At 38.2% G+C, this 25,088-nt stretch overlaps 1 protein-coding gene across 2 annotated transcripts in view; it reads right to left on the reverse strand.

Moving 5' to 3' along the window:
• Positions 1 to 25,088, reverse strand: part of TBC1D32 (TBC1 domain family member 32) — a 235,716-nt gene that overhangs the window by 125,947 nt on the left and 84,681 nt on the right. For both annotated transcript variants that reach the window (XM_025382902.1, XM_025382901.1), the window contains one exon: positions 19,468 to 19,584. In XM_025382902.1, coding sequence (XP_025238687.1) covers positions 19,468 to 19,584 — 117 coding nt within the window. The remainder of the gene's footprint in view (positions 1 to 19,467; positions 19,585 to 25,088) is intronic.

A 25,088-nucleotide genomic window follows, 5' to 3' on the forward strand; every position in this document is an offset into this window, starting at 1 on the left:
AAAGGACCTATTATCACTATTTTTAACCACTGTTAATCTTCATAAAACAATCTAGAATTGATCAGGAATCATTAACCTTCTTGTACCTGAGGTGAGAGAGGTTGCCAATTAGTTCTACACATAGAAGTTTCTAAATGTATTATAATAAATATTCATTTATTAGTAGGGAATTCGTATAGGTGACTGAAATTTGCGCAGCTATCTGAATATAATGCAGAGCTCAAACTATTTGATAGCCAGTGACATCTTGTAACTGAGATTCTAGTTCTGAATCTAAGTACTAGGTACTGTTAGAATAAAAATGATAGACTGTATTACCAACAAGCTAATGGAAGAGTAGATTACAGTAATCTATCAATGAGAATGCATTTTCAAAGAAGAAGATTACACTGATGTATCACCACTTAGGGAAGAAAAAAAAACCCCTGGGAAGCCTTACGGAGAGCTTCAGTTTCTAAGCACCGTAACATGTGTCAATAAGGGAATCAGCTTCCTAAATCAAGAAGCAGCTTCCCAGCAACGAACTAGTGCAAGAAGACCTGAGACTTACAAAAAGTAGACAGAAATTCCATATCTTTTTAAAAGATACTGTCCAGCTTGAGAATATTTTCAATAACCTACTAGGTCAGACTGAGGCCACACTGGAAAAACAAAAAGGAATATCAATTCTATATAAAGATATGTTTGAGTGCCTACTGTTTACAACTGCCCCAATAGGCAGGTTTGGGCTATGTGACTGACTCGTTTTCTTGAAGAAATAGGCAAGTGAAGGGTGAGGATAGGTCACATGTAACACCCCAATAGTTCTGCACTTCCACTTCTAGAAGTGGCTTATGATTCGTTAACCTATGAATAAAGCTAAGCTAATCAAACTCCTTCCTTGGGATTTTTCAACGTGGAAAAGTAGAGGAAAAGGCTGCTCTCCTACTTGGGGTTATAGAGAATTAAATGGTGACCCTCACATGCACACCAAAAAAAAAAAAAAAGAAAGATATGTCCAGGGCCTCATCCCCAGAACCTGTAAATGTCACCCTATTCAGAAAAAGAGTCATTGCAGAGGTTAAGAGTCTTGAGGTATGCGTTAGTCCATTCTCACGCTGTTAATAAAGACATACCTGAGACTAATTTATTTTTTTTAAAAAAAAAGAGGTTTAATTAACTCACAGTTCAACATGGCTGGGGAGGCCTCAGGAAACTTACAATCATGGTGGAGGGGAAAGCAAACACATCCTTCTTCACATGGCAGCAGGAAGGAGAAGTGGGGAGCAAAGTGGGGTACAGCTCCTTATAAAATCATCAGATCTCATGAGAACTCAGTCGCTATTATGAGAACAGCATGGGGGAAATTACCCCCATAATTCAGTTACCCATGACACATGGGGATTATGGAAATTATAATTCAAGATGAGATCTGGGTGGGGACACAGCCAAACCATATCCTCCTGGATTATCAAAGTAGACATTTAATCTAAGACAAGTGTCCTGAGAGAAAAACAGAGGGAGACTTAAGACAGAGACGAGGAAACAGACATGTAAAGATAGAGGCAGAAATTGGATTTATGTAGCAACAAGACATGAAACAGTGGAAAAAAACAGAAACTAAATGAAAGGATTCTTCCCTGGAGCCTTGGGAGGAAGCATGGCCCTGCTGGCACTTTGTTTTCAAACTTCTGGCCTTCAGAATTGGGAAAGAATAAATTTTTGTGATTTAAAGCTACCCAGTTTGTGGTAATGTGCTATGACAGCCCTAGGAAATTAACAAAAGGGGAGAGGGTAAAGATATTACTACAGAATAACAGGTAGCCCCTCCTATGGGGAATGGAGGACTATGGAGTCCTCTCCTATGGAGAATACCATCTAGAGAAGAAGAAAATAATTATAGCAAACATTTATATATCACTTATTATATGCCAGGTGGTGATCTAAATGCATTTAGTCTTCACAACAATCCTAAGATGAAAATATTACAGCTCTTCTTTAAAAAAAAAAAAAAATTCACTTCATTGAGGTTTAATTGACATAAATAAGCTGTACTAATAATGTATAAATGTGATGAGTTTGGAGATATGTATACACCTGTGAAACCACAACCACAATCTATGCCATAAGCCCATCCATCACCACCCAAAGTTTCTTCCTGCCTCATTGATTAGTGTGTGTGAGAAATAAAAACATTTAGCATGAGATCTGCCCCCTTAGCAAGTTATTAAGTATATAATATAGTATTGCTAACTATAGGCGCTATGCTGTACAGTAGATCTTTAGGATTTAATCATCTTGTATAACCAAAACTTCGTATATTTGACTAATACTTACCTGTTTTCTCCCATTCTCACGTCTAGCCAACACCATTCCACTCTTTACTTCCACGAGTTTAACTATTTTCGAATCATCATACAAGTGGTATTATGTAGTATTTGTCCTTCTTGTGTCTGGCTTATTTCATTTAGCATAAGGCACTCTTTTATCAAGAAAAAACTGAGGTCTAACTTGTTCAGGGTCACACAGCTAGTAAGAGGCAGAACCAGGAAACTAATGCAGGCAGTCTGGCTTCAGAATTCGAACTCTTGACCATTATTACACTGTGCTTGCCATTCAACAAAGCCAACATGAAATGCAGTAATAAGCAAAGGTGGAGGATGTAGGAGGACAGACACAGAGAGACAGACGTAGACCCGACAGCACTTGCAGTCCTGTTTCCAGCAGTCTCTGCTTTTCCTGAAAGTTAGTTATGTAAATCAAAAAAGTCCTATTTTGCATTTGTCTACCTAATACAATACCATGTTTACACACCATTATCATACAGCTGGATCGTAAGCATAGAAACTGAAAGGAATTTAAAAATTGTGTATATTAAAGGAAAAGGGTATTTTGTATTATTCACCTTTAATTTACTAAAGTACAACTTGGAAATTGTTCACAGGTGTTAGAATTTTGGTAGATACCTGACATGAAGCCATGAAAAGTTAAGACCTAATATCCCTAAAAGCTAAAGAATCTCTTAAAATTTACAAGAAAAAGAACTACACAAATGGAAAAATAGGCAAAAATGAATGAAAAGACATTTAAGGGATAAGTAAATGTCAATGGCTATTAAGCATAGAAAAGGATGTTCTGTTCAGAATGAAAAAAAATATATAAATTAACATTTTTCACTTGTCAGACAAATATCTAAACTTTTGACCACATAATCTTCTTAATCAGCCTACCAGGAAACAGGCACTATAATATCTTACTGGGAGGAAAGCAAAAGGATTATTCTCTGCGAATGGAAATCTAGCAATAAGAACTGTACATTGGAATATATTACATGTGAATTTACCTTTCAACTCAGTAATCATGCTTCTATAAATCTAGCCTGAAGATACTGTGGTAGGCAGAATTCGAAAATGGCCCTCAAGATTCTCAGGCCTCAAACACAAATGCAAGCACTGCTGTGAAGGAATTTTTGCAGATGCAACTAAAATCTTTAATCAGTTGACTTTAAAATAGGAGATTATGGGGGTGGGCTTGACCTAATCAAAAAGCGATTTAAAAGTGGAATGTTCTCTAACTGGTCACAAAAGGTCAGAGAGATTCAAAGAATGAGAGGAATATGGTATAATGGAAGTTCTCCATTGATGAAATGCAAAAGGACACATAACACCTGAGAGTAGCCTCCAGAAACCACAAAGAAGTCCTTAGCTAACAGCCACAGAAAATTCAGGCACACCATGCTAGACTTCTGACCTACAAAACTGTGAGTTAATAAAGGGGTGTTGTTTTAATCCACTGGATTTGTAAGAATTTGTTATATGACAAAAAAAAAAAAAATATATATATATATATAGACACACTGGCAAGTACAATATAAGCCAAGGCTATTAATTTTGGCATCATTTATAACACTAAAAGACTTGAAAGAACCCAAGTGTCCACCAATAAGACTGGATAAACTCTAGCACATCCACATAATGGACTATTATGCAACTGTGGGGGCGGGGGGGGGGGTGAAGGATAAGAAAGAGCTCTCTATAGTGCTACAGAGTCATCTCCAAGATAAGCAATAGAAAAATGCAAGGGGGAGGTGAGTATAGCAGACTATATTTCACTTACATCTAGAGGGAAAGAAAATACGCATTTTTTTTTTTTTCTAAACAGTTGTGTTTATTCCAACAAAAATAAATGTCACTTTCAGTTACCAGGGATAACTTAACTAATAGTTAGAAGAATTTTTCTTAAATGATTGTTACTTAATTCTAAGAACACTTTTATTATCACTATAGTATTCTGTTATGTTTTGATTTCACGGTACTAGTGATGGATAAACTGGTTTGTATAATCTTTTTTTAATTCATTTCTTATTTCAATAGGCTTTGGGGGAACAGATGGTGTTTGGATATATGAATAAATTATTTAGTGGCAATTTCTGAGATTCTAGTGAACCCAGCACCCAAGCAGTGTACACTGTACACAATGTGTAGTCTTTGATCCCTCACCCCTCTCCTACCCTTTCCCCCCAAGTCTCCAAAGTCCACTGTATCATTCTTATGCCTTTGTGTCCTCACAGCTAAGATCCCATATCTGGGTGAGAACATATAATGTTTGGTTTTCCATTCCAGTGTTACTTAACTAAGAATAATAGTCTCCGATTCCATCCAGGTTGCTGCAAATGCCATTATTTCATTCCTTTATTATGGCTGAGTAGTATTACATGGTACATATTACCACATTTTCTTTATCCACCCAGTGATTACCCAGCCCCATACAAGTAAAATGCTGTGGAAGATCCACTGGAGAGACTAAACCCCTCACCGGTATGGGGAACACCACTGTCCCAGTGGAACCTTGACCACACCCTGGAGCCCTATTCTTCCTCGCTGGACCTGAGCCAAACTGTGAGTGTCACAGAGCAGGGATAGTATGTGCTCCACTCAACACTGCACACACAGTTGCTTGACCACAGTGCCAAGCAAATGGCAGGCACTCCCTGTGTATCTGCTGAATAAATAAATAAATGAATGAACAACCTCCCCCCGCCACACACACACACACAACAAAAGGGATATAATTACTGATGTGAAAGAAATACAAATAACAATCAAAGACTACTATGAACAACTCTATGCAAACAACCTAGAAAACCTAGAAGAAATGGATAAATTCCTGGACACATATGCTCCCCCAAGACTGAACCAGGAACAAAGTGATTCCCAGAAAAGGCCAGTAACAAACTCCAAAATTGAATCAGCAATAAATAGTCTACCAACCAAAAAAAGCCCAGGACCAGGTGGAATCACAGCTGAATTTTACCAGATGTACAGATAAGAGCTGGTATCATTCCTAATAAAATTATTTCAAAAAATTGTAGAGAAGGACTCCTACCTAACTCATTCTATGAGGCCAGCATCATTCTGATAACAAAACCCAGCAGAGACACAACAACAACAAAAAAACTTCAGGTCAATATCTTTTTTATTTATTTATTTTATTTTTTTTTTTTTTGAGATGGAGTTTCAGTCTTGTTGCCCAGGCTGGAATGTAGTGGCACAATCTCGGCTCACTGCAATCTCTGCCTTTTGGGTTCAAGCAATTCTCCTGCCTCAGCCTCCTGGGTAGCTGGGATTACAGGCATGTGCCACCACGCCTGGCTAGATTTATATTTTTAGAAGAGATGGGGTTTCACCACGTTGGTCAGGCTGGTCTCGAACTCCTGACCTCAGGTAATCCACCTGCCTGGGGCCTCCAAAGTACTGGGATTACAGGCGTGAGCCACCGTGCCCAGCCCAGGCCAATATCTTTGATGAACTTGATGCAAAAATCCTCAACAAAATACTTGCAAACGAAATACAGCAGCACATCAAAAAACTAATCCACCACCATCAAGTAGGCTTTACCCCTTGGATGCAAAGTTGGTTCAACATATGCAAATCAATAACATAATCCATCACATAAACAGGACTAAAGACAAAAACCAAATGATTATCTCAATAGATGCAGAAAAGCCTTTCAATAAACGTCAACATCCTTCGTGTTAAAAACTCTCAATAAACTAGACATTGAAGGAACATAGCTCAAAATAATAAAAACCTTCTATGACAAACTCACAGCCAACATCATACCATTTACGCAAAAGCAGGAAACATTCTCCTTGAAAACTGGCACAAGACAAGGATGTCCTCTCTCACCATCCCTATTCAACATAGTATTGCAAGTCTTGGCCAGATCAATCAGGTAAGAGAAAGAAAGAAAGGTCATCCAAATAGGAAGACAGGAAGCCAAACTTTCCCTATTTGCAGATGGCATGATACTATATCTAGAGAACCCAAGAGTCTTGGTCCAAAAGCTCCTTCAGCTGATAAACAACTTCAGAAAAGATTCAGGATACAAAATCAATGCACAAAAATCACTAGCATTCCTATACTCCAACAATAGCCAAGTCAAGAGACAAATCAGGAATTCAATCCTATTCACAACTGCCACAAAAATGAAATGAAATGAAATAAATACAATACAATACCATACCATACCATACCATACCATACCATACCATACCATACCATACCATACCATACCATACCTAGGAGTACAGAAAACCAGGAAGAAGAACTCTACAATGAGAATAACAAAACACGGCTTAAAGAACTCAGAGATGACACAAACAAATGGAAAAACCTTCGATGTTTATGGATAGACTCAATATTATAATGGGCATACTGCGCAAAGCAATTTATAGATTCAATGATATTCCTATCAAACTAACAATGACATCCTTCACAGAACTAGAAAAAAATATTTGAAAATTCATACGAAACCAAAAAAGAGCCTGAATAGCCAAGGCAATCCTAAGCAAAAAGAACAAAGCTGGAGGTATCATGTTACCTGACTTGGAAGGACTATAGTTATCAAAATAGTATAATATTGGTACAAAAATAGACAATCAATGGAATAGAATAGAAAGCCCAGAAATAAGGCTGCATGCTTACAACTATCTGATCATCAACAAAGCTGATAAAAACAAGCAATGAGGAAAGAACTCCCTGTTTGATAAATGTGCTGAGACAACTGGCTAGCCATAAGCAGGAAGTTGAAACTGGACCCCCTTTCTTTATATCATATACAAAAATTAGCTCAAGATGGTTTAAAGACTTAAAAGTAAAACCCCAAACTATAAAAACCCTGGAACACAATACAGGCAACACCATTCTGACATACAAACAGGCAAACATTTTGCCTTTGGATGCTTAGAGTGTTGATTCGCCAGCTGGAAACCTGAGTGGCCTGTGGCACCTTTGCCTGAATTTTGCTCAGGCCCACTGGGTTCATTCCACCCACTCGCCACTCGGCCTGGCAGGCTGTGCTCAGCTCATGCTACCAACGCAGATCCCATGCCTGCCCAGGATGAGCCAGACATGAAGTGGTGAGGGTTACGTGTGTGAATGAACGAGCATGGGGTCCAGCCACTGCTCAAAACCAGGTGTGCCAGCTGCAGCAGGGTGGGCAGGTCCAGGCACTGGCATGAGTGCCAGCTCCCTGTTAAGCTGCAGCTGGACCAGGCATAAAGCAAGCAGCTTCTACTATGGGCACCAGGAAACACAGCAGTGTCCAAAATCCTGGAGATGCCAGGAACCACAGAGTCCCAAAGAGGGTGTCACAGCCATGGATCAAGGATCTCCTAGTCTGGGCTACGTGAAGGGCTAAAGTTCTTCTTTCTTTCTCTCTTCTCTCTTTCTCATTGCCCGCAACAGGGTGAGCATGAGTGGGAGGCGTGTTTCAGCCCTGTTTGTGTTATTGCTCTTTCAGTCCTCCCATTTGGTGGGTCCCAAGTTCTTGTCCCACATCCAGGAATAATGAAGTATGTAGACAACCAGAGGGTGAGCAAAGCAAAGAGGTGCTTTATTGAGCAACAATACAGCTCTCAGGAGACCAGAATTGGGTAAAGACTTTCTGCAGGCTGGTCGTCTTGATGTCTGCTCAGCACTCAGCTGAGAGGAGACCCACAATGTATATCTCCTCTCCACAGGCAGGTCGTCCTGATGTCTGCTCAGCTCTCAGTTGAGAGGAGATGCACAGTGTGTAGCTCCTCTCCACAGGCAGGGCATCCCGACATCTGCCCAAGTTTGGCTGAGTCTGGGGCTTTTATGGGCTTCAGAGGGAACAAAGTGCATGCTGATTGGTCCACAGGCAACCACAGTCAAGCTCGGAAAAAGCACTGTAAGTCCTCACTCTGGTCTGCAGAACTGGCAGCTTGGTCCTCATACTTCAGGCCAACCCTGACTCAAAGGTGGGGCTTCACCAGGGACCCACCACTGTCTATCCACAGGCAGCTGAGTGGCTGCAGCTGTGCCTGGGAGGGTGGGACTACCACCAGCTCCATGGGGCATGCAGCCCCAGTCTTGCCTTCCACAATGAAGCTGGCATCATGGCAGTCACTGCTCCAGATGGGCCACCTCTGCCATCAATTTCATGACAAAGACACCAAAACCAATTGTGACAAGAGCAAAAATTCACAAATGGGATCTAATTAAGTGCTTCCTCACAGCATAAGTATCAACACACTAAACAGACAACCTACAGTATGAGAGAAAGTATTTATGAACTATGCATCTGACAAGTATCTAATATCCAGCATCTATAAGAAAATTAAAGAAATTTGCAAAAAGAAAATCCCATTAAAAGGTGGGCAAAGGACATGAACAGGCACTTTTCAAAAGAAGACTTATATGCAGCCAAGAAGCACATGAAAAAAGCACAATATTACTGATCATTAGAGACATGCAAATCAAAACCAAAATAAGATGCCATCTCACACCAGTCAGAATGGCTATTATCCAAAAAGTAAAAGAGTATCAGATGATGGTGAAATTGTGGAGAAAAGAGAACTCTTACACACTGTTGTTGAGAGTATAAATTAGTTCAACCATTGTGGAAAGCATTGTGGCAATTTTCCCCAAAGAGCGACAAATAGAACTACCATTCAACCCAGCAATCCCATTACTGGGTGTAATGGTTAATACTGAGTGTCAACTTGTTGAATTGAAGGATGCAAAGTATTGACCCTGGGTATGTCTGTGAGGGTGTTGCCAAAGGAAATTAACATTTGAGTCAGTGGGCTAGGGAAGGCAGACCCACCCTTAATCTGATGGGCACCATCTAATCAGCTGCCAGTGAACATAAAGCAGGCAGAAAAACATGAAAAGACAAGACTGGCATAGTTTCCAAGCCTACATCTTTCTCCTGTGATGGATGCTTTCTTCCCTCAGACATCAGACTCCAAGTTCTTTAGCTTTGAGACTCAGACTGGCTCTCCTTGCTCTTCAAGCTTGCAGGCAGCCTATTGTGGGACCTTCCGATTGTGTAAATTAATACTTAATACACTCCCCTTTATATGTATATTTATATCTATCCTATTAGTTCTGCTCTCTAGGGAACCCTGACTAATACAGATTTTGGTACCAGGAGTAGTTCTAGAGGAAGAGAATATTAAGGTTGGAATTCTTTCATTAGTTTTGGGGTTTCTAGAGGACTCTCCTTCTAAAAGTATGGAGAACACTGAGAGTCACTGGCATGAATTGTTTAGAGAGTTACACAAAATAAACGTATTTGACACTCCTAATTCACCACTCATGAGAGACAAGGAATTCAGTGACTCTATATGTAATGTGGTTTGACCGTATGTGGAAATCCAAGGAACATAATGAAGTTGGTTGGTTGCTCCTAAGTTCAGTGAACAAAGTGATGAAAGAAAATGATGAACTCAGAGATTCTGTCTCCTGGCTTCAGAAGAAGATACTGAGCCTCAAATCTGCTAAAATTGCCCTGATTGAGAGTTTTATCTCCTGCAGAGAAAGAGCAGAAATTGTGGAAAAAAAAGTATGTGAGTGGCTGACCTGCAACAAAAGCTCCATGCACAGCCTCGCCAGGTGTCTACTGTTAAAGTGAGGGCATTGATTGGAAAAGAATGGGACCCTACAACTTTGAATGGGGACATGTGTGAGGACCCTGTAGAACTGGGGACACTAAGTTTGTACACTCTGATGAACCTTTTTTTTTGCCAGAAGAAACAGCTTCCCCATCCCCAGTAGTGGCAACATCCCCTCCCCAACCCATGGTGCCATCAGCCTTTCCACTTTTGTGGGAGGAGATAAACCCTGCACTGCCTGAGGCAAAAGTGATGGCCTCCCCTGAGGCAGTTGTCAGGCAAAAGAATGTTGATTCTCCTCAGGAGCTAGCCCCAACACCCTGTTTCCTTCTAGACCTATAACTGCCCTAAAGTCATGCAGGCCCCTAAAGGTGAGGTTGAGAGCATGATCTATGAGAAAATGCACTACACTCAAAAAGAACTGCTTGAGTTCTCCAATTTATATAAACAGAAATCTGGAGAACAGGCATGGGAATGGATATTAAGGGTATGGGATAATGATGGGAGGAACACAGAGCTGAATCAGGCTGAATTTATTGATTTGGCCCAACTAAGTAGGGCCTCTGCATTTAATGTTGCAGCTCGAGAAGTTGAAAAATGTTCTAATCATTTAGTTGCTCAATTAGTTGAAATATGGATTAAAAGATGGCCCAATGTGAGCACGCTGGAAATTCCTGATGTCCCTTGGTTTAATGCAGAGGAAGGGATCTCAAGTCTTAGGGAGATTAAGATGGTGAAGTTGATTAGTCGCTTTAGATCTACTCATCCCAGCTGGGAGGTTCCAGAAGATATACCCTTGACCAATGCCTTGCAAAATAGATTTGTGAGGGCCTCACCTACATCTTTGAAGAGCCCCGTAATCGCTCTTCTCTGTATGTCAGATCTAAATGTGGGAACCGAATTCACTCAACTACAAAATTTAAATAAAATAAGAATAACTGGATCCCGAGGTGGCGATGGCCAAAGAGTGGCACTCAACCGTCAAAGGCCAGGTGGGTGTAGCTACTGTAATGGACACCAGAGACAAAACAGCAACCAGAACAGTCCGACTCCTGTTTAGCTCTGGCATTGGCTAATCACGGTGTTCCTAGAAGTGAAACTGATAGGAAGCCTACTGCATTCCTACTTCATTAATATAAGCAGAAAACTTCTAGGTCGAACAGACAAAAGACTACTTTGAATTATAAAAACAGAGAATCGCGGCCCCTCAATCCATTTCCAGAGAAGCCAGTTCACAGACTCAGAATCCCTTGAATGAAGGGGAGGCTGAGTCCCCTCAAGGAAGGACCCTACTACATTACTGACAATTTATGCAGTGAATCTTTCTCCCATCCTTCCCCAAGGAGACCTCTGGCCTTTTACCCAGGGCAACTGTGCATTGAGGAAAGGGAAATGATCAGACATTTTGGGGACTGATGGACACTGGCTCTGAGCTGATGTTGATTCCAGGGGATCCAAAATGTCACTGTTGTCCTCCAGTTAAAACAGTGGCTTATGGCCATCAGGTAATTAATGGAGTTTTACCTCAGGTCCGACTTAGAGTGTGTACAGTGGATCTCTGGACTCACCCTGTAGTCTTTTCCCCAGTGCCAGAATGCATAATTGTCACAGACATACTTAGCAGCTGGCAGAACCCCCACCTACGTTCTCTGACTGGTAGGGTGAGGGCTATTGTGGTGGGAAAGGCCAAATAGAAGCCATTACACCTGCCTCTACCTAGAAAAATACTAAATCAAAAATAATATCGCACCTCTGGAGAAACTGCGAAGATTAGTGCCACCATCAAGGACTTGAAAGACGCAGGGGTGGGGATTCCTAACACAGCCCGATTCAATTCTCCTATTTGGCCTGTGCAGAAGACAGATGGATCTTGAAGAATGCTACTGGATTATCCTAAGCTTAACAAAGTGGTGACTCCAACTGCAGCTGCTGTACCAGATGTGGTTTCACTGCTTCAGTAAATTAACACATCTCCTGGTACCTGGTATGCAGTCACTGACTTGGCAAATGCCTTTTTCTCCGTTCCTATCCATAAGGCCCACCAGAGGCAATTTGTCTTCAGCTGGCAAGGCCAGCAATAAACCTTTCCTGTTCTACCTCAGAGGTATATCAACTCTCCAGCTTTGTATCATAATCTTATCCAGAGAGAACTTGATCGCTTTTTGCTTCTGCAAGATATCACACTGGTCCATTACATTGATAACTAAGCTGATTGGATCAAGTGAGCAGGAAGTAGCAAACACACTGGACTTATTGCTGAGACATTTGCGTGCCAGAGGATGAAAAATAAATCCAACTAAAATTTAGGGACCTTCCACCTCAGTAAAATGTCTAGGGGTCCAGTGGTGTGGGGTCTATCGAGATATTCCTTCTAATGTGAAGAATAAGTTGCTGCATTTGGCCCCTTCTACAAACAAGAAAGAGGCACAACTCCTAGTGAGCCTATTTGGATTTTGGAGGCGACACATTCCTCACTTGGGTGTGTCACTCTGTCCCATTTATTGAATGACCTGAAAGGCTGCCAGTTTTCAGTGGGGTCCAGAACAGGAGAAGGCTCTGCAACAGACCCAGGCTGCTGTGCAAGCTGCTCTGCCACTTGGGCCATATGACCCAGCAGATCCAATGGTGCTTGAGGCATCAGTGGCAGATAGAGATGCTGTTTGGAGCCTTTGGCAGACCCCTATAGGTGAATCACAGCAGAGGCCGCTAAGATTTTGGAGCAAGGCCCTGCCTTGTTCAGGTAACTACTCTCCTTCTGAGAGGCAGCACTTGGCCTGTTGCTGAGCTTTTGTGGAAACTGAACGTATGACTATGGCTTCAAGTTGACAAGAGGTGAACTTGTGATGGTTAATAGTGGGCATCAACTTGATTGGATTGAAGGATGCAAAGTATTGATCCTAGGTGTGTCTCTGTGGGTGTCGCCAAAGGAAATTAACATTTGAATCAGTGGGATGGGGAAGGCAGATCTTTAATCCGGTGGACACAATCTAATCAACTGCCCTTGAATATAAAGCAGGGAGAAAAACATGAAAAGGTGAGACTGGCTTAACCTCCCAGCCTACATCTTTCTTCCATGCTGGATGCTTTCCTGCACTCAAACATTGGAATCCAAGTTCTTGAGTTGGAGACTTGGACTGACTCTCCTCACTCCTCGAACTTGTAGATAGCCTATTTTGGGACCTTGTGATCTTGTAAGTTAATACTTAATAAACTCCTCTTTTTATATATATAGTATCCTATTAGTTCTATGCCTCTAGGGAACCCTAATACACTAGGTATACAACCAAAGGAATATAAATCATTCAACCAAAAAGACATGCATACAAATGTTCACTGCAGCACTATTCACAACAGCAAAGACATGGATCTTGAAGAATGCTAGCTGCTGTACCAGATGCAGTTTCATTGCTTGAGTAAATTAACACATCTCCTGGTACCTGGTATGTAGCCATTGACTTGGCAAATGCCTTCATCTCTGTTCCTGTCCATAAGGCCCACCAGAAGCAATCTGCCTTCAGCTGGACGGCCAGCAATATACCTTTACTGTCCTACCTCAGAGGTATATCAACTCTCCAGCTTTGTGTCATAATCTTACCCAGAGAGAATTTGGATAAGGTGAGACATGGAATCAACCTAAATGCCCATTAATGGCAAACTGAATAAAGAAAATGTGGACATATATACCATAGAATACTATGCAGCATTAAAAAAGAACAAGATCATGTCTTTCATGGGAACATGAATGGAGTTGGTGACAATCTAATGCACGAACAGAAAATCAAATACCACATGTTTTCAGGTGTAAGTGGGAGCTAAATGATGAGAACTCATGGACACAAAGAGAGGAACAACAGACACTAGGGCCTATTAGAGGGTAGAGGGTGGAGGAGGGAGAGGAACAGAAAAGATAACTATTAGGTACTAGGCTTAGTACCTGGGTGATGAAATAATCTGCACAACAAATCTCTGTAACATGAGTTTACCTATATAAGAATCCTACACATGTACCACTGAAGCTAAAATAAGAATTTTTTAAAAATGAATACAGAAAGAAAACAAGATCAAGGTATTAGGGAGGCAAATTCTATCAGGTGGTAATTTATTGCCTATAGAGAGGGAAGAATCAATAATGATTTCCAGGTTTCTGGTTCACTAAATTGTGTGACTAATAGTACCATACACTGAGAAAAACAGGAAACAGAATTGATTTGGGAAAGAGAAAACATTACATTCAGTTGTAGACACAGTAAGACTAAGACGCCTGTGACTGTTCCAGATGCCCATTGTCTGGTAGGGTTCTAATTATAAAATTGGCAGTCAAGTCATATAGGTCAAAGAGTTGTCAGTGCGTAACTGAAGCCATGGAATTGGATGAGATCACTCTGGAGGCCATAGGACAAACAAAGGAAAAGAAGTCTACAAGGACAACTATGCAGGAGAGACCAGAAAAGAAGGAAGAGAACAAGAAGTAAGTAATGCTGCAGTCACAGAAACAGAAAATTACACTAAGGAGTAGACAAACCATGTCAAATATTCCAAAGTGGTAAATTAAGTTAAAGGGTATAGGGATGTGACACGATTTAGTTGTGTCCCCACCCAAATCTCATTTTGAATTATAGTTCCCATAATCCCCACATGTGATGGTTAATACTGAGTGTCAACTTGATTGGATTGAAGGATGCAAAGTTTTGATCCTGGGTTTGTCTGTGAGGGTGTTGCCAAGGGAGATTAACATTTGAGTCAGTGGGCTGGGAAAGGCAGACCCACCCTTAATCTGGGTAGGCACCCTCTAATCAGCTGCCTGTGTGCCTAGAATATAAAGCAGGCAGAAAAATATGAAAAGACTAGACTGGCCTAGCCTCTCAGCCTACATTTTTCTCCCTTTGATATATAGATATAGATACATAGATAGATAGATAGATAGATAGATAGATAGATAGATAGATAATAGATAGATAGATAGACAGACAGACAGACAGACAGATAGATATAGAGAGACATATCCTACTAGTTCTGTTCCTCTAAAGAACCCTAATACACCATAGGTCATGGAAGAGACATGGTGGTAACTGAATCATGGGGGCAGTTACCCCCATGCTGCTTTCATGATAGTGAGTTATCATGAGATATGATGGTTTTATAAGGGACTTTTCCCCCTTTGCTCAGCACTTCTCTTGCCTGCTACCACGTGATGAAGGATGTGTTTGCTTCCCCTTCCACCATGATTGTAAGTTTCCTGAGGTCTCCCCAGCCATGCTGAACTGTGAGTCAACTAAACCTCTTTCCTTTATAAATAACCCAGTCTCAAGTATGTCTTTATTAGCGCATGACAAACTAATACAGGGAGGTTCCATTAGATTAGGGAGCTATATATTTATTGGGTTTTGGCAGAACAATTTAAGTTAGGTAGTTGGGCAAAGATGCCAGGTTATGGTGGCTTCCCTGGTTGACAGAAGAGAAAAAAATGTAGAGACTTAAAGCACAGGCAAAATTTTCAGGAAGCTTAGGGTGGAGGGAAAGAAAGAAAACTACAGTGTGGTAAATAAAAGAAGGCATAGACCAAAAGAGTTGTTTGTTTTAAAAGGAACTCATATACATGTTTAAATCATGACAGAAAGCAGTGATCTTTCTACAGGGTCAAAACATAATGTCTTTGGGAGAAACAGAGTAATATAACTGCAGTTAACTGTCTTAAGACCAAACAGAAAACAAATTTTTCCGTAAGTGGAAAGATACAGTTGAATATACCCCACAGAGATACATGAAAACTTAAGAGAACAAACATTGAAGCCATCATTTTGGACTATATCATAAAACTAATTTGTACTTGTTTCCCATAATCAATCTAAAAAAACCAATCATATTAGAATAATTATTTTCACTGGATCCATATAATGTGCTAGATTTATATACATTGAAGACAGCCTACTTTCTCTAAGGTACTCCCATTGTAGTGGGAAATCTAGGCACATAAATGACTAACGATGAAACTACAGGCATACCTTATTCTATTGCATGTCACTTATTGTACTTTGCAGATAATATGCTTTTTTGCATATTTAAGATGCGTGGCAACGTTACGTCAAACAAGTTTACTGGTGTCATTTTTCTAACAGCATGTGTTCACTTTGTGTCTCTGCATCACATTTTGGTAATTCTCACAATATTACAAACTTTTCATAATTATTCTGTTATGATGACCTGTGATTAGTAAACTTTGATGTTGCTATTGTAATTATTTTGGGGCACCATGAACCATACCCAGATAAGACAACAAACTTAACGGATAAATGTTGTTCTTATTGTTCCACCAACTGGTCATTCACCTATCTTTCTCTTTCTCCTGGGGCCTCCTTATTACCTGAGACACACCAATATCAAGATTATGGCAATTAGTAACCTTACAAAACCACTAAGGGTTCAAATAAAAGGAAAAGTTGAGTGTATCTCACTGTACATCAAAAGCTAAAAGTGACTAAGCTTGGTGAGGACAGCATGTCAAAAGCTAAGACAGGCCAAAAGCTGGGCCTCTTTTGCCAATTAGCCAAGTTGTGCATGCAAAGAAAAAGTTCTTTAAGGATGTTAAAAGTGTTACCCCAGGAAACACATGAATGATAACAAAATGAAACAACCTTATTGCTGATATGAAGAAAGTTTGAGTGATTTGAACAGAAAATCAAACCAATCACAGCATTCCCTTAAGCCAAACCCTAACCCACAGAAGGCTCTAACTCTATTTAACTTTAAAAAGGCTGAGAGAAATGAGGGAGCTACAGAAGGAAAGTTTGAAGTTAACAGGTTGGTTCATGGGATTCAAGGAAAGAAGCTGTCTGAATAACATGGAAGTACAAGGTGAAGTAGCAAGTGCTGATGTAGAAGTTGCAAGTTATCCAGAAGATCTAGCTAAGATAATTGATGAAGTTAGCTACTTTAAAGAGATTTTTCTTTTTCTCTTTTTCTTTTTTTTTTTTTTTTTTTTTTTTGAGATTGAGTCTTACTCTGTTGCCCAGGCTGGAGTGCAGTGGCTCAATCTAGACTCACTGCAACCTCCACCTCCCAGATTCAAGTGATTCTCCTGCCTCAGCCTCCCATGTAGCTGGGATTACAGACACGTGCCACCACGTCCAGTTAATTTTTGTATTTTTAGTAGACATGGAGTTTCAAGATGTTGGCCAGGCTGCTCTCGAACTCCTGACCTCAGGAGATCTCCCCACCTCGGCCTCCCAAAGTGCTGGGATTACAGGCATGAACCACGACACCCAGCCAAGAAATTTTCAATGCAAACAAAACAGCCTTATATTGGAAGAAGATATCATCTAGGACTTTCATAGCTCGAAAGGAGAAGTCAATACGTGGATCCAAAGCATCAAAAGATAGGCTAACTCTCTTCTTAAGAGCTAATGCAGATGGTGACTTTAAGCAGAAGCCAATGCTCATTTACCATTCCAAAAATCCTGGAGCACTGGAAAATCTACTCTGCCTATGCTATATAAATGGAAAAATAAAGTAAATGACAGTACATATGTGACTGCATGGGTTTACCGCATATTTTAAGCCTACCATTGAAAATTACTGCTCAGTAAAAAGATTCCTTTCAAAATACTACTGCTCATTGACAATGCAACAGGTCACCCAAGAGCTCTGATGGAGATGTTTAAGGAGATTAGTATTGTTTTTGTGCCTGCTAAGATAACATCCATTCTGTAGCCCATAAATCAAGGAGTAATTTTGACTTTCAAATATTTAAGAAATATATTTTGTAAGGCTATAGTTGCCATAAATAGTGATTCCTCTGACACATCTGGGCAAAGTAAATTGAAAACCTTCTGGAAAGGATTCACCATTAAGATGCCACATCTGTGATTCATGAAAAGAGGTCAAAATATCAACATTAAAAGAAGTTTGGAAGAAGCTGATTCTAACCCTAATGGATGACTTAAAGAAGTTCAGTACTTCAGTAGAACAAGTAACTGCAGACATGGTGGAAATAGCAGGAAAACTAGAATTAAAAGTGGAGCCTGAAGATGTGACTGAATCACTGCAATCTTAAGATCAAAATCAAACAGATGAGTTGAGTTGTTTCTTATGGATGAGCAAGGATGGAATCCACTCCTGTAGAACATGCTGTGAACATTGTTGAAATAACAACAAAGGACTTAAAATATTGCATAAACTTAGTTGATAAAGCAGTGAATGGGATGAGAGGATTGGCTTCAATTCTAAAAGAAGTTCTACGGTGGGTAAAATGCTATCAAAAAGCATCAAATACTTCAGAGAAATTTTTCATGAAAGGAGTCAACTGATGCAGTGAACTTCACTGTTCTCTTATTTTCAGAAATTGCCAGAGGCACCCCAGCCCATAACAACCAACACACTGATCAGTCAGCTGCCATCGACAGTGAGGTAAGATTCTCCACCAGCAAAACAGATTACAACTCACTGAAGGCTCAGATGTTCATTAGCATTTTTAGCGATAAAGTACTTTTAATTAAGCAATAAACATTTTTTAGACATATTTCTACTGCACACTTTAGATTAAAGTATAGTGTAGACATAACTTTTACATGGGAAAACAAAAAATTTGTGTGACTTCCTTTATTGCAATATTCATGTTATTGCTGTGGTATGGAAATGAACCTGCAATAATTCTGAGGTCTACCTGTACTCAACAGGTAGACTTGTATGTCGAAGTGCCAACATACAAGTAAGCACAAAATACAATTGAAAAACTTCAAGAAAAAGAAGATAAGAGAATCTAAGTTAATGTTAAATGACAGAAGTACCCATCTTTGTATTTCACATCATATAAGCTATTAAAAGTTTCCCAAAGTAGATGAAATTTTTAAAACTCTAAGTATTTAGGGTTAACAGGTTTAAACGTATTCGAAAGGGCAAAACTATGTCTATAAAAACAATATCACATAGGATGAAGTGACCAGAAAATGAAAAAGAGTGACCAATAATAAATTTCAATATCAAGTAAGTCTTTACTAACCCTTATATGCATATACACATATATTTCTGGGTTAATTCATAAATGTACCCAAAGATAAGGAACTAAATATCCCTTAATGATTAAAACAAGTTACTTAACTGTGAATATTAGTACAACCTAGGTCTCAGATTAAATAAATTTGTATATACTGCCCTCATGGGGCAATAATACGTAGTTCATTAAAATATAAGCAGGAAATGTAGTGGACTCCGTGGAGACAATTTATTCCTACTAATCCTAGCCAATGAAGGAGCATCACTGGTTTGACTAATAATGTAATGAGCCATCTAAAAATCACTCAAAAGTATACTTCTATCTATGCCAAGTCTCCTTCCTGGTTGGAGTTAGCCTCGAATTCTGATAGGTCTTGGGAATGTTAGGTGACCTGGATCAAAGATTCCATGCACAGAAAATTCAAAAGTTGATATAATTCATGCATGATTAATCAAATCAGCCCTTAAATGCCTTTACATAATGCTTCTTTTTTCTCTTTTTGGTCAAATTGCATTTTTACTACCAATCTCAAACAGTAGCATTTATAAAACAGAAAGATTTAAAGAAAATGACTTACGATAACACATGTTGGGACTTCACGAAGAGAATATTCTGTTTTATTAGGAAGATCTTGATTCCTTATCAGCTCATAAATAGCAGGATAGGATAATAAGTTCACCAGTGCTAAAAAAGACTAGAGGGAAAGAAAACAATCATTTAAATGATTCTTTTTTGTCAACCACATCCATGGAGAGTTACTAATGTAGTTTCGTATCTGTATGACTTTGAGGGCTAATTTTTAAATATACCTAATTCCCATAAGTTTGAAATATGTTACATATATGATAAGTACAAAACAGTTAACATGCACAGCAATAATCTATAAGCTGACAACGCATGACGTAACAACCATTACATACATATATGAAATTTGGAATATGCTTTAAAATATCATGTATCTCTTAAAAGTTTGGTTCTGACAAAAATTCAATAATCCATCTTTCTCATTCTTTGCACTGTCATATCCAATATGTAAAAAAATGCAAGAGAACAATACTTAGGGACTCTGGGGCAAGATAATAAATTCTATATATTTTTGCCCTCAGACCATGAGGCTATCTTTCAACTACATTCACTGAAAATCCAACTAACCTAAATATGATAGCTAATTTTTAAAAGCCATGGCTTTTCCTATCAAAGCTAACTCACTTGCTGGTGCAATTTTACCAATCTCTCCATGAAATATTTAAGCTCTTCACTCTCATTGCATCTTATTAAACACAACTAGAATATTTTTCTCAGGCACATTCATTCTTGGGCTCCCCAGCTCAAAAGCATGCTGTGGTTGCCCATCACTAAGCATCAAATCTAAACTCCTTAGCATGGCTTTCAAGGCACTTCTCAAATTGACACGCTTCTACCCTTCATAGTCTCAAAAGCCTCATTTCCTAGTATTCCTCAGCATGAAGTCGCCACTTCAGTCAATCAAATATGCCTGTGGTCTCCTTCAACTGACTGCCACCTATACGTACTTTCTTATCCAGTAACACATTTCTCCTGCCCTCCACTTACTCATTAGCCCACTTGATATGCTTTCAAAATATGTCACGTCTTTTCTGAAGACTTTCCAATTAACTCCATCCACATCCAGAAGCCCTATATTCTGCCAATATTTATATCTTTTGCTTGCATTATATTAATTGTACTCACTTATAACTGTAAAGTTTTCTGCTTTACATTTTCACTATAGTACGCACTATAGAAAAGGAAGAAAAAAATTGCCAAGGAAAGAATGTTTGAGAAATATGTCTATTAATTATACATAAAATGAACTGCAGAAAAATTGGAGGGTTCACCTAGGAAACTATTGTATGAACTTCTCTAAAAACCGGGTATTAACTAGAAAGATGATTAATAAAACAGATTTCATTACAGATTTATTTTTTATCCAATCTAGTTTATCCTGAGAATATAGATGAACCAAAAAATACAAGGTAATAATGCTTTGTAATTTAAATCTGCAAACATGTTTTAATGTCCTTAATATTAATCCAGCAATATTTGTATTCTATCAAGAATAAATCCTTTATTTTATGTTTACAGAATCTTTTCTACCATAATCATAAAAGATTACAAAAAAGCCTTTAAAAATGTCTATTTGGGTAGAGAAAGAAATATAATATTTATAAATCACATATAGCAATAGTATATTGAGCATTTTTATATTATTTATGCATGAAGAATTCAGTTCACGATTATGGAACCTCTCTTTACGTAAGAAATAAAATGATGTGGACCACATACAATCAAATAAAGGTAAGGTGTGACATGCTACTCTAAGCAAATCAAGTAAAACTTTAGGTAAAAATAATTCAACAACTGTATTCAAACTAAAACAACCTGAACAGAATTTTAAAGAAGGTTGAGAAGATTTCAGCAGCTTGTTACTAGAAGAAATACATTCATTTCTCACACATTGGGCATTTTAAAAGATGTTAGCTTACTGCAAAATTGTGATGTATTAAGCATTTCTGGAATAAAAATATATACAATGTAATTGTTGGCTCCCACAAACACACATTGTAAGATGTCGCTAATATCAGACATTAATTATCTTAAAATTTATAGTAGCACAAAACATAAATCTATGTCATCAATGTTTTGAATAGAAGAATGAGACTTTATGCAATAATGATAAGGAAACTAATGAAAAGTCAAAGTTTGATATATTTTTAAGATTAAAGTATAAAATTAATTCTCCAAGTCAAGAAGTTTTCTTTTAAATTAAAATCTTTCAGGTTGATATTGATCTTCTATTCACTTATTTATTCACTAAAAATATTTTAGTGCCAGCTGCTTATCAGTAATTGTGCCAAATGCTAACAATAAAAATATTAATAAAGGCATGGTCCCTGCCCTCAAGGACTCATAGTGTAGTGAAGGACAAAATACACTATTAAATCACTTAAAATAGTGCCTAAATGTTCTGACGTTAGTACAATATGGAGAGCAATGGGGTGATATAAGGATGACACTCTTCAGCAATATAGGGAGAGGTGAGAGGTAAGTCTGTACAAGTAGCAGGCACGCAGTCAGGCAGAGATATGCTATGTTAATGAGCTCTATCTTTATCCTCTAGGGAAAAAAAAAGGGGGTAAAGTATTCTCAGAAAAGTAGTGGGGATTAAATTTTACATTTTAAATAGAAGGCTCTAAAGAAAAAAGGGTTTTGAGGGTAGACAATATAAGGGAATAAAGAAACAAATTAGAATATGGAAGTTGTTAGACTGTCAGAGATACATTACACCTATTAGAACACAGATGTATTGAAAACATGTCCAACAGACAGAATGATCAAATAGTTACTCAAAAGGTTAGTGTTCGGGGAATACATGCCTTAGGAGTAAAGGAAAGGTCAATGAAGACTATGTGTATAAAGTATTCTATTCCTTAAAGTAGTATGGACAAGAAGGGGAGAAGGAAGACTGAATAGTGATAAAAATTTAACTGCTATCATTATATGAGCACTTATTTTTGCCCAAATGCTATAGTATCAATATTTATATACATTATCTATTTTAAACCTTAATATGTACAACTGTAAGACCATTGTAAGGAACACCTGGCTTCTGAAGCAGAGTCTCACTGACTCTAAAGCAGGGGTATCCAATATTTTGGCTTCCCTGGGCCACACTGGAAGAAGAATTGTCTTGGGCCACACGTAAAATACAGTAACGATAGCTGATGAGCTAAGAAAATAAAAATTAAAACTGCAATCAAAAATATCATAATGTTTTAAGAAAGGCTATGAATTTGTGCTGCGCCACATTCAAAGCTGTCCTGGGCCGAATGCAGCCCATGGGCCGCAGGTTCTACAAGCTTGCTCTAAAGTCTGCTGTGATGTAAACCACTAGAAGACACTAGGCAGGCACTTAGATTCAGGGAGAGGATCTTTTGTTTGGGCTGGTGGAGTGAGAGGGGTGATACTTGTTTTTGGAGGAGAAAATCAAGCCATCTTCAAATAATTTTACATCTTTTTTTCCAATCTGTATGTCTTCTATTTTTTCTTGCCTAATTATACTTATATAAAGTAAATAAAAGTGGTAAGAGTCAACCAAATTTAGAGTCAATATTTTACCATTAAATATGATGCTAACGGTATGCTTTCCAAACACAGCATTTATCAGATTATGGATTAAATCATTTGAATTTTTATCATAAATGTGTATGAAATTTAGTAAAATGTTTCTACATATGTTGAAATAATATTAAGAGTTTTCTTTTTATTCTTTAACATGGTAAGTTGTATTTTCGTACTGAAACGTTTAACCAACTTTATGTTCCTGGAATAAACCCCACTTGATCATAATAAATGGTCCTTTTACACACTGCTGAATTACAATTGATCATATAGTATTTTAAAAAGCATTCTGTCTATATTCATCAGGCTACAGCTCTATAATTTTCTTCTTTGTTGGTGATGTTTTTATATCAGTGTTATGCTGGCCTCATGAATTAGGGATTCCTCTACCTGTTTTCTGGAAAACCTTGTGTGAGATCGGTGTTCTTTCTCCTACAAATGTTTCATAGAATCCACTGGTGAAACCATCTGGTTCTCTCTGTGTAAGAAGGTTCTTAATGACAAATTCAATTTCTTTAACAAATGCATACCTATATTTTTTTTTTATTGAGTCAGTTTTGGTAACCCTACTTTTAAAGAAACTTTGCCAATTCGATCTTAGTGGTTGAGATAATGACATAAAGCAAATCATAATATTCACTTATTAACCTTTAATATCTGTGGACTCATTAGTCTTACCCCTCTTTCATTCTTGATATTGGTAACTTTGGATCTGTCTTATTTTTGTTATCAATCTAGTGAGGGGTTTATCACTTTTAATAATCATTTCCAAAAATCACATTTGGATTTGTTACTTCTCTTTAGTTTGTTCTGTTTCACTGATTTCTGCTCTAATGTTTATTATTTCCCTTGTTGCATTGGTTTTGGGTGTAATTTGCTCTTCTTTTTCTACTCCCTTTGAGTGGAAACATGAGTCAATAATTTTAGATCTTTCTTATTTTCTAATATAAATATTACAGTTCAAAACATCCCTCTTAGGACTGCTTCAACTATAACCACAAATTCTGATGTATTTTTATTTGCATCCAATTTGAAATACTTCCTAATTTCCCTTGTGACTTCTTTGAGCTACAAGTTATTTGTAAGTATGTGGCTTAATTTCCAAATATCTTTTTTTCTAGTTTCTAGTTCTTGATTTTTAATTAATTTCATTGTGGTTATAGAATATGCTTCATATTATTCCAATTATCTTAAATTTATTTAGACTTGCATTTAGCCCAACATGGTCTATCTTTGAGGACATGCCATGTGTTCTTGAAAAGAATGCATATTCTGCAGTCACCGAGTATAATATTGTATAAATATCAAGTGGTTAATAGTGGTATTCATATCACATAATTCTTAACAGAGAGCTCTTGATCTGTTCTATCAGTTGCTAAGAGAAATGTTAAAATCTTCAACTCTGATCGCAGATTTGCCTATTTCTTCCTTAAATTCTATTTCAATACTACATATATTTTAAATATTTTATTAGGATCATACTGATTTATGATTATAGCTTTCTGGTGTTTTGACCATATTCATATTATCATTATAAAATGTGTCTCTTAATCTGATAGTTTTTCTTTTTCTTTATCTCTGACACTAAATGTGGCCATGTCAGTTTTCTCATGTATATTGCTACTCTCTATATATTTTTTCCATCCAACTTACCTTTATCTTTAATGTGGATTTCTTCTAGAACTCTGCCACCTGCCCCAGAGAGCCTTCTCTGGGCCCACAATTATCTCCCCTGCCATCCCTCCATAACACCCAGTATCCTGACCTTTACAATAATCACTTTCAAAGATTTTTTTGTGGTTTTACTTCTCAGGTGTACATATCCAGACACTATAATTTTGTTTTTTCCAATTTTCAAGACTTGATGTGTCATTTAAAACTTCTTTTAATCTACAGGCATTCATCTTCTCCCTCTCCTTTCTTTTCATTTCGTCTGTTGACAAGATCAGGCCATTTGACCTGTAAAGTTTTAACTAGTCTGGATTTTAGGAAGTGCACAGTCAGGCAGCAGTTCAGCCTGTTCTTCCATCCTCTGGATATATACAGTTTCCATATTCT

The sequence above is a fragment of the Theropithecus gelada genome, chromosome 4 (assembly GCF_003255815.1).
Source record: "Theropithecus gelada isolate Dixy chromosome 4, Tgel_1.0, whole genome shotgun sequence".
In the NCBI taxonomy this organism is placed as follows: Eukaryota; Metazoa; Chordata; class Mammalia; order Primates; family Cercopithecidae; genus Theropithecus; species Theropithecus gelada.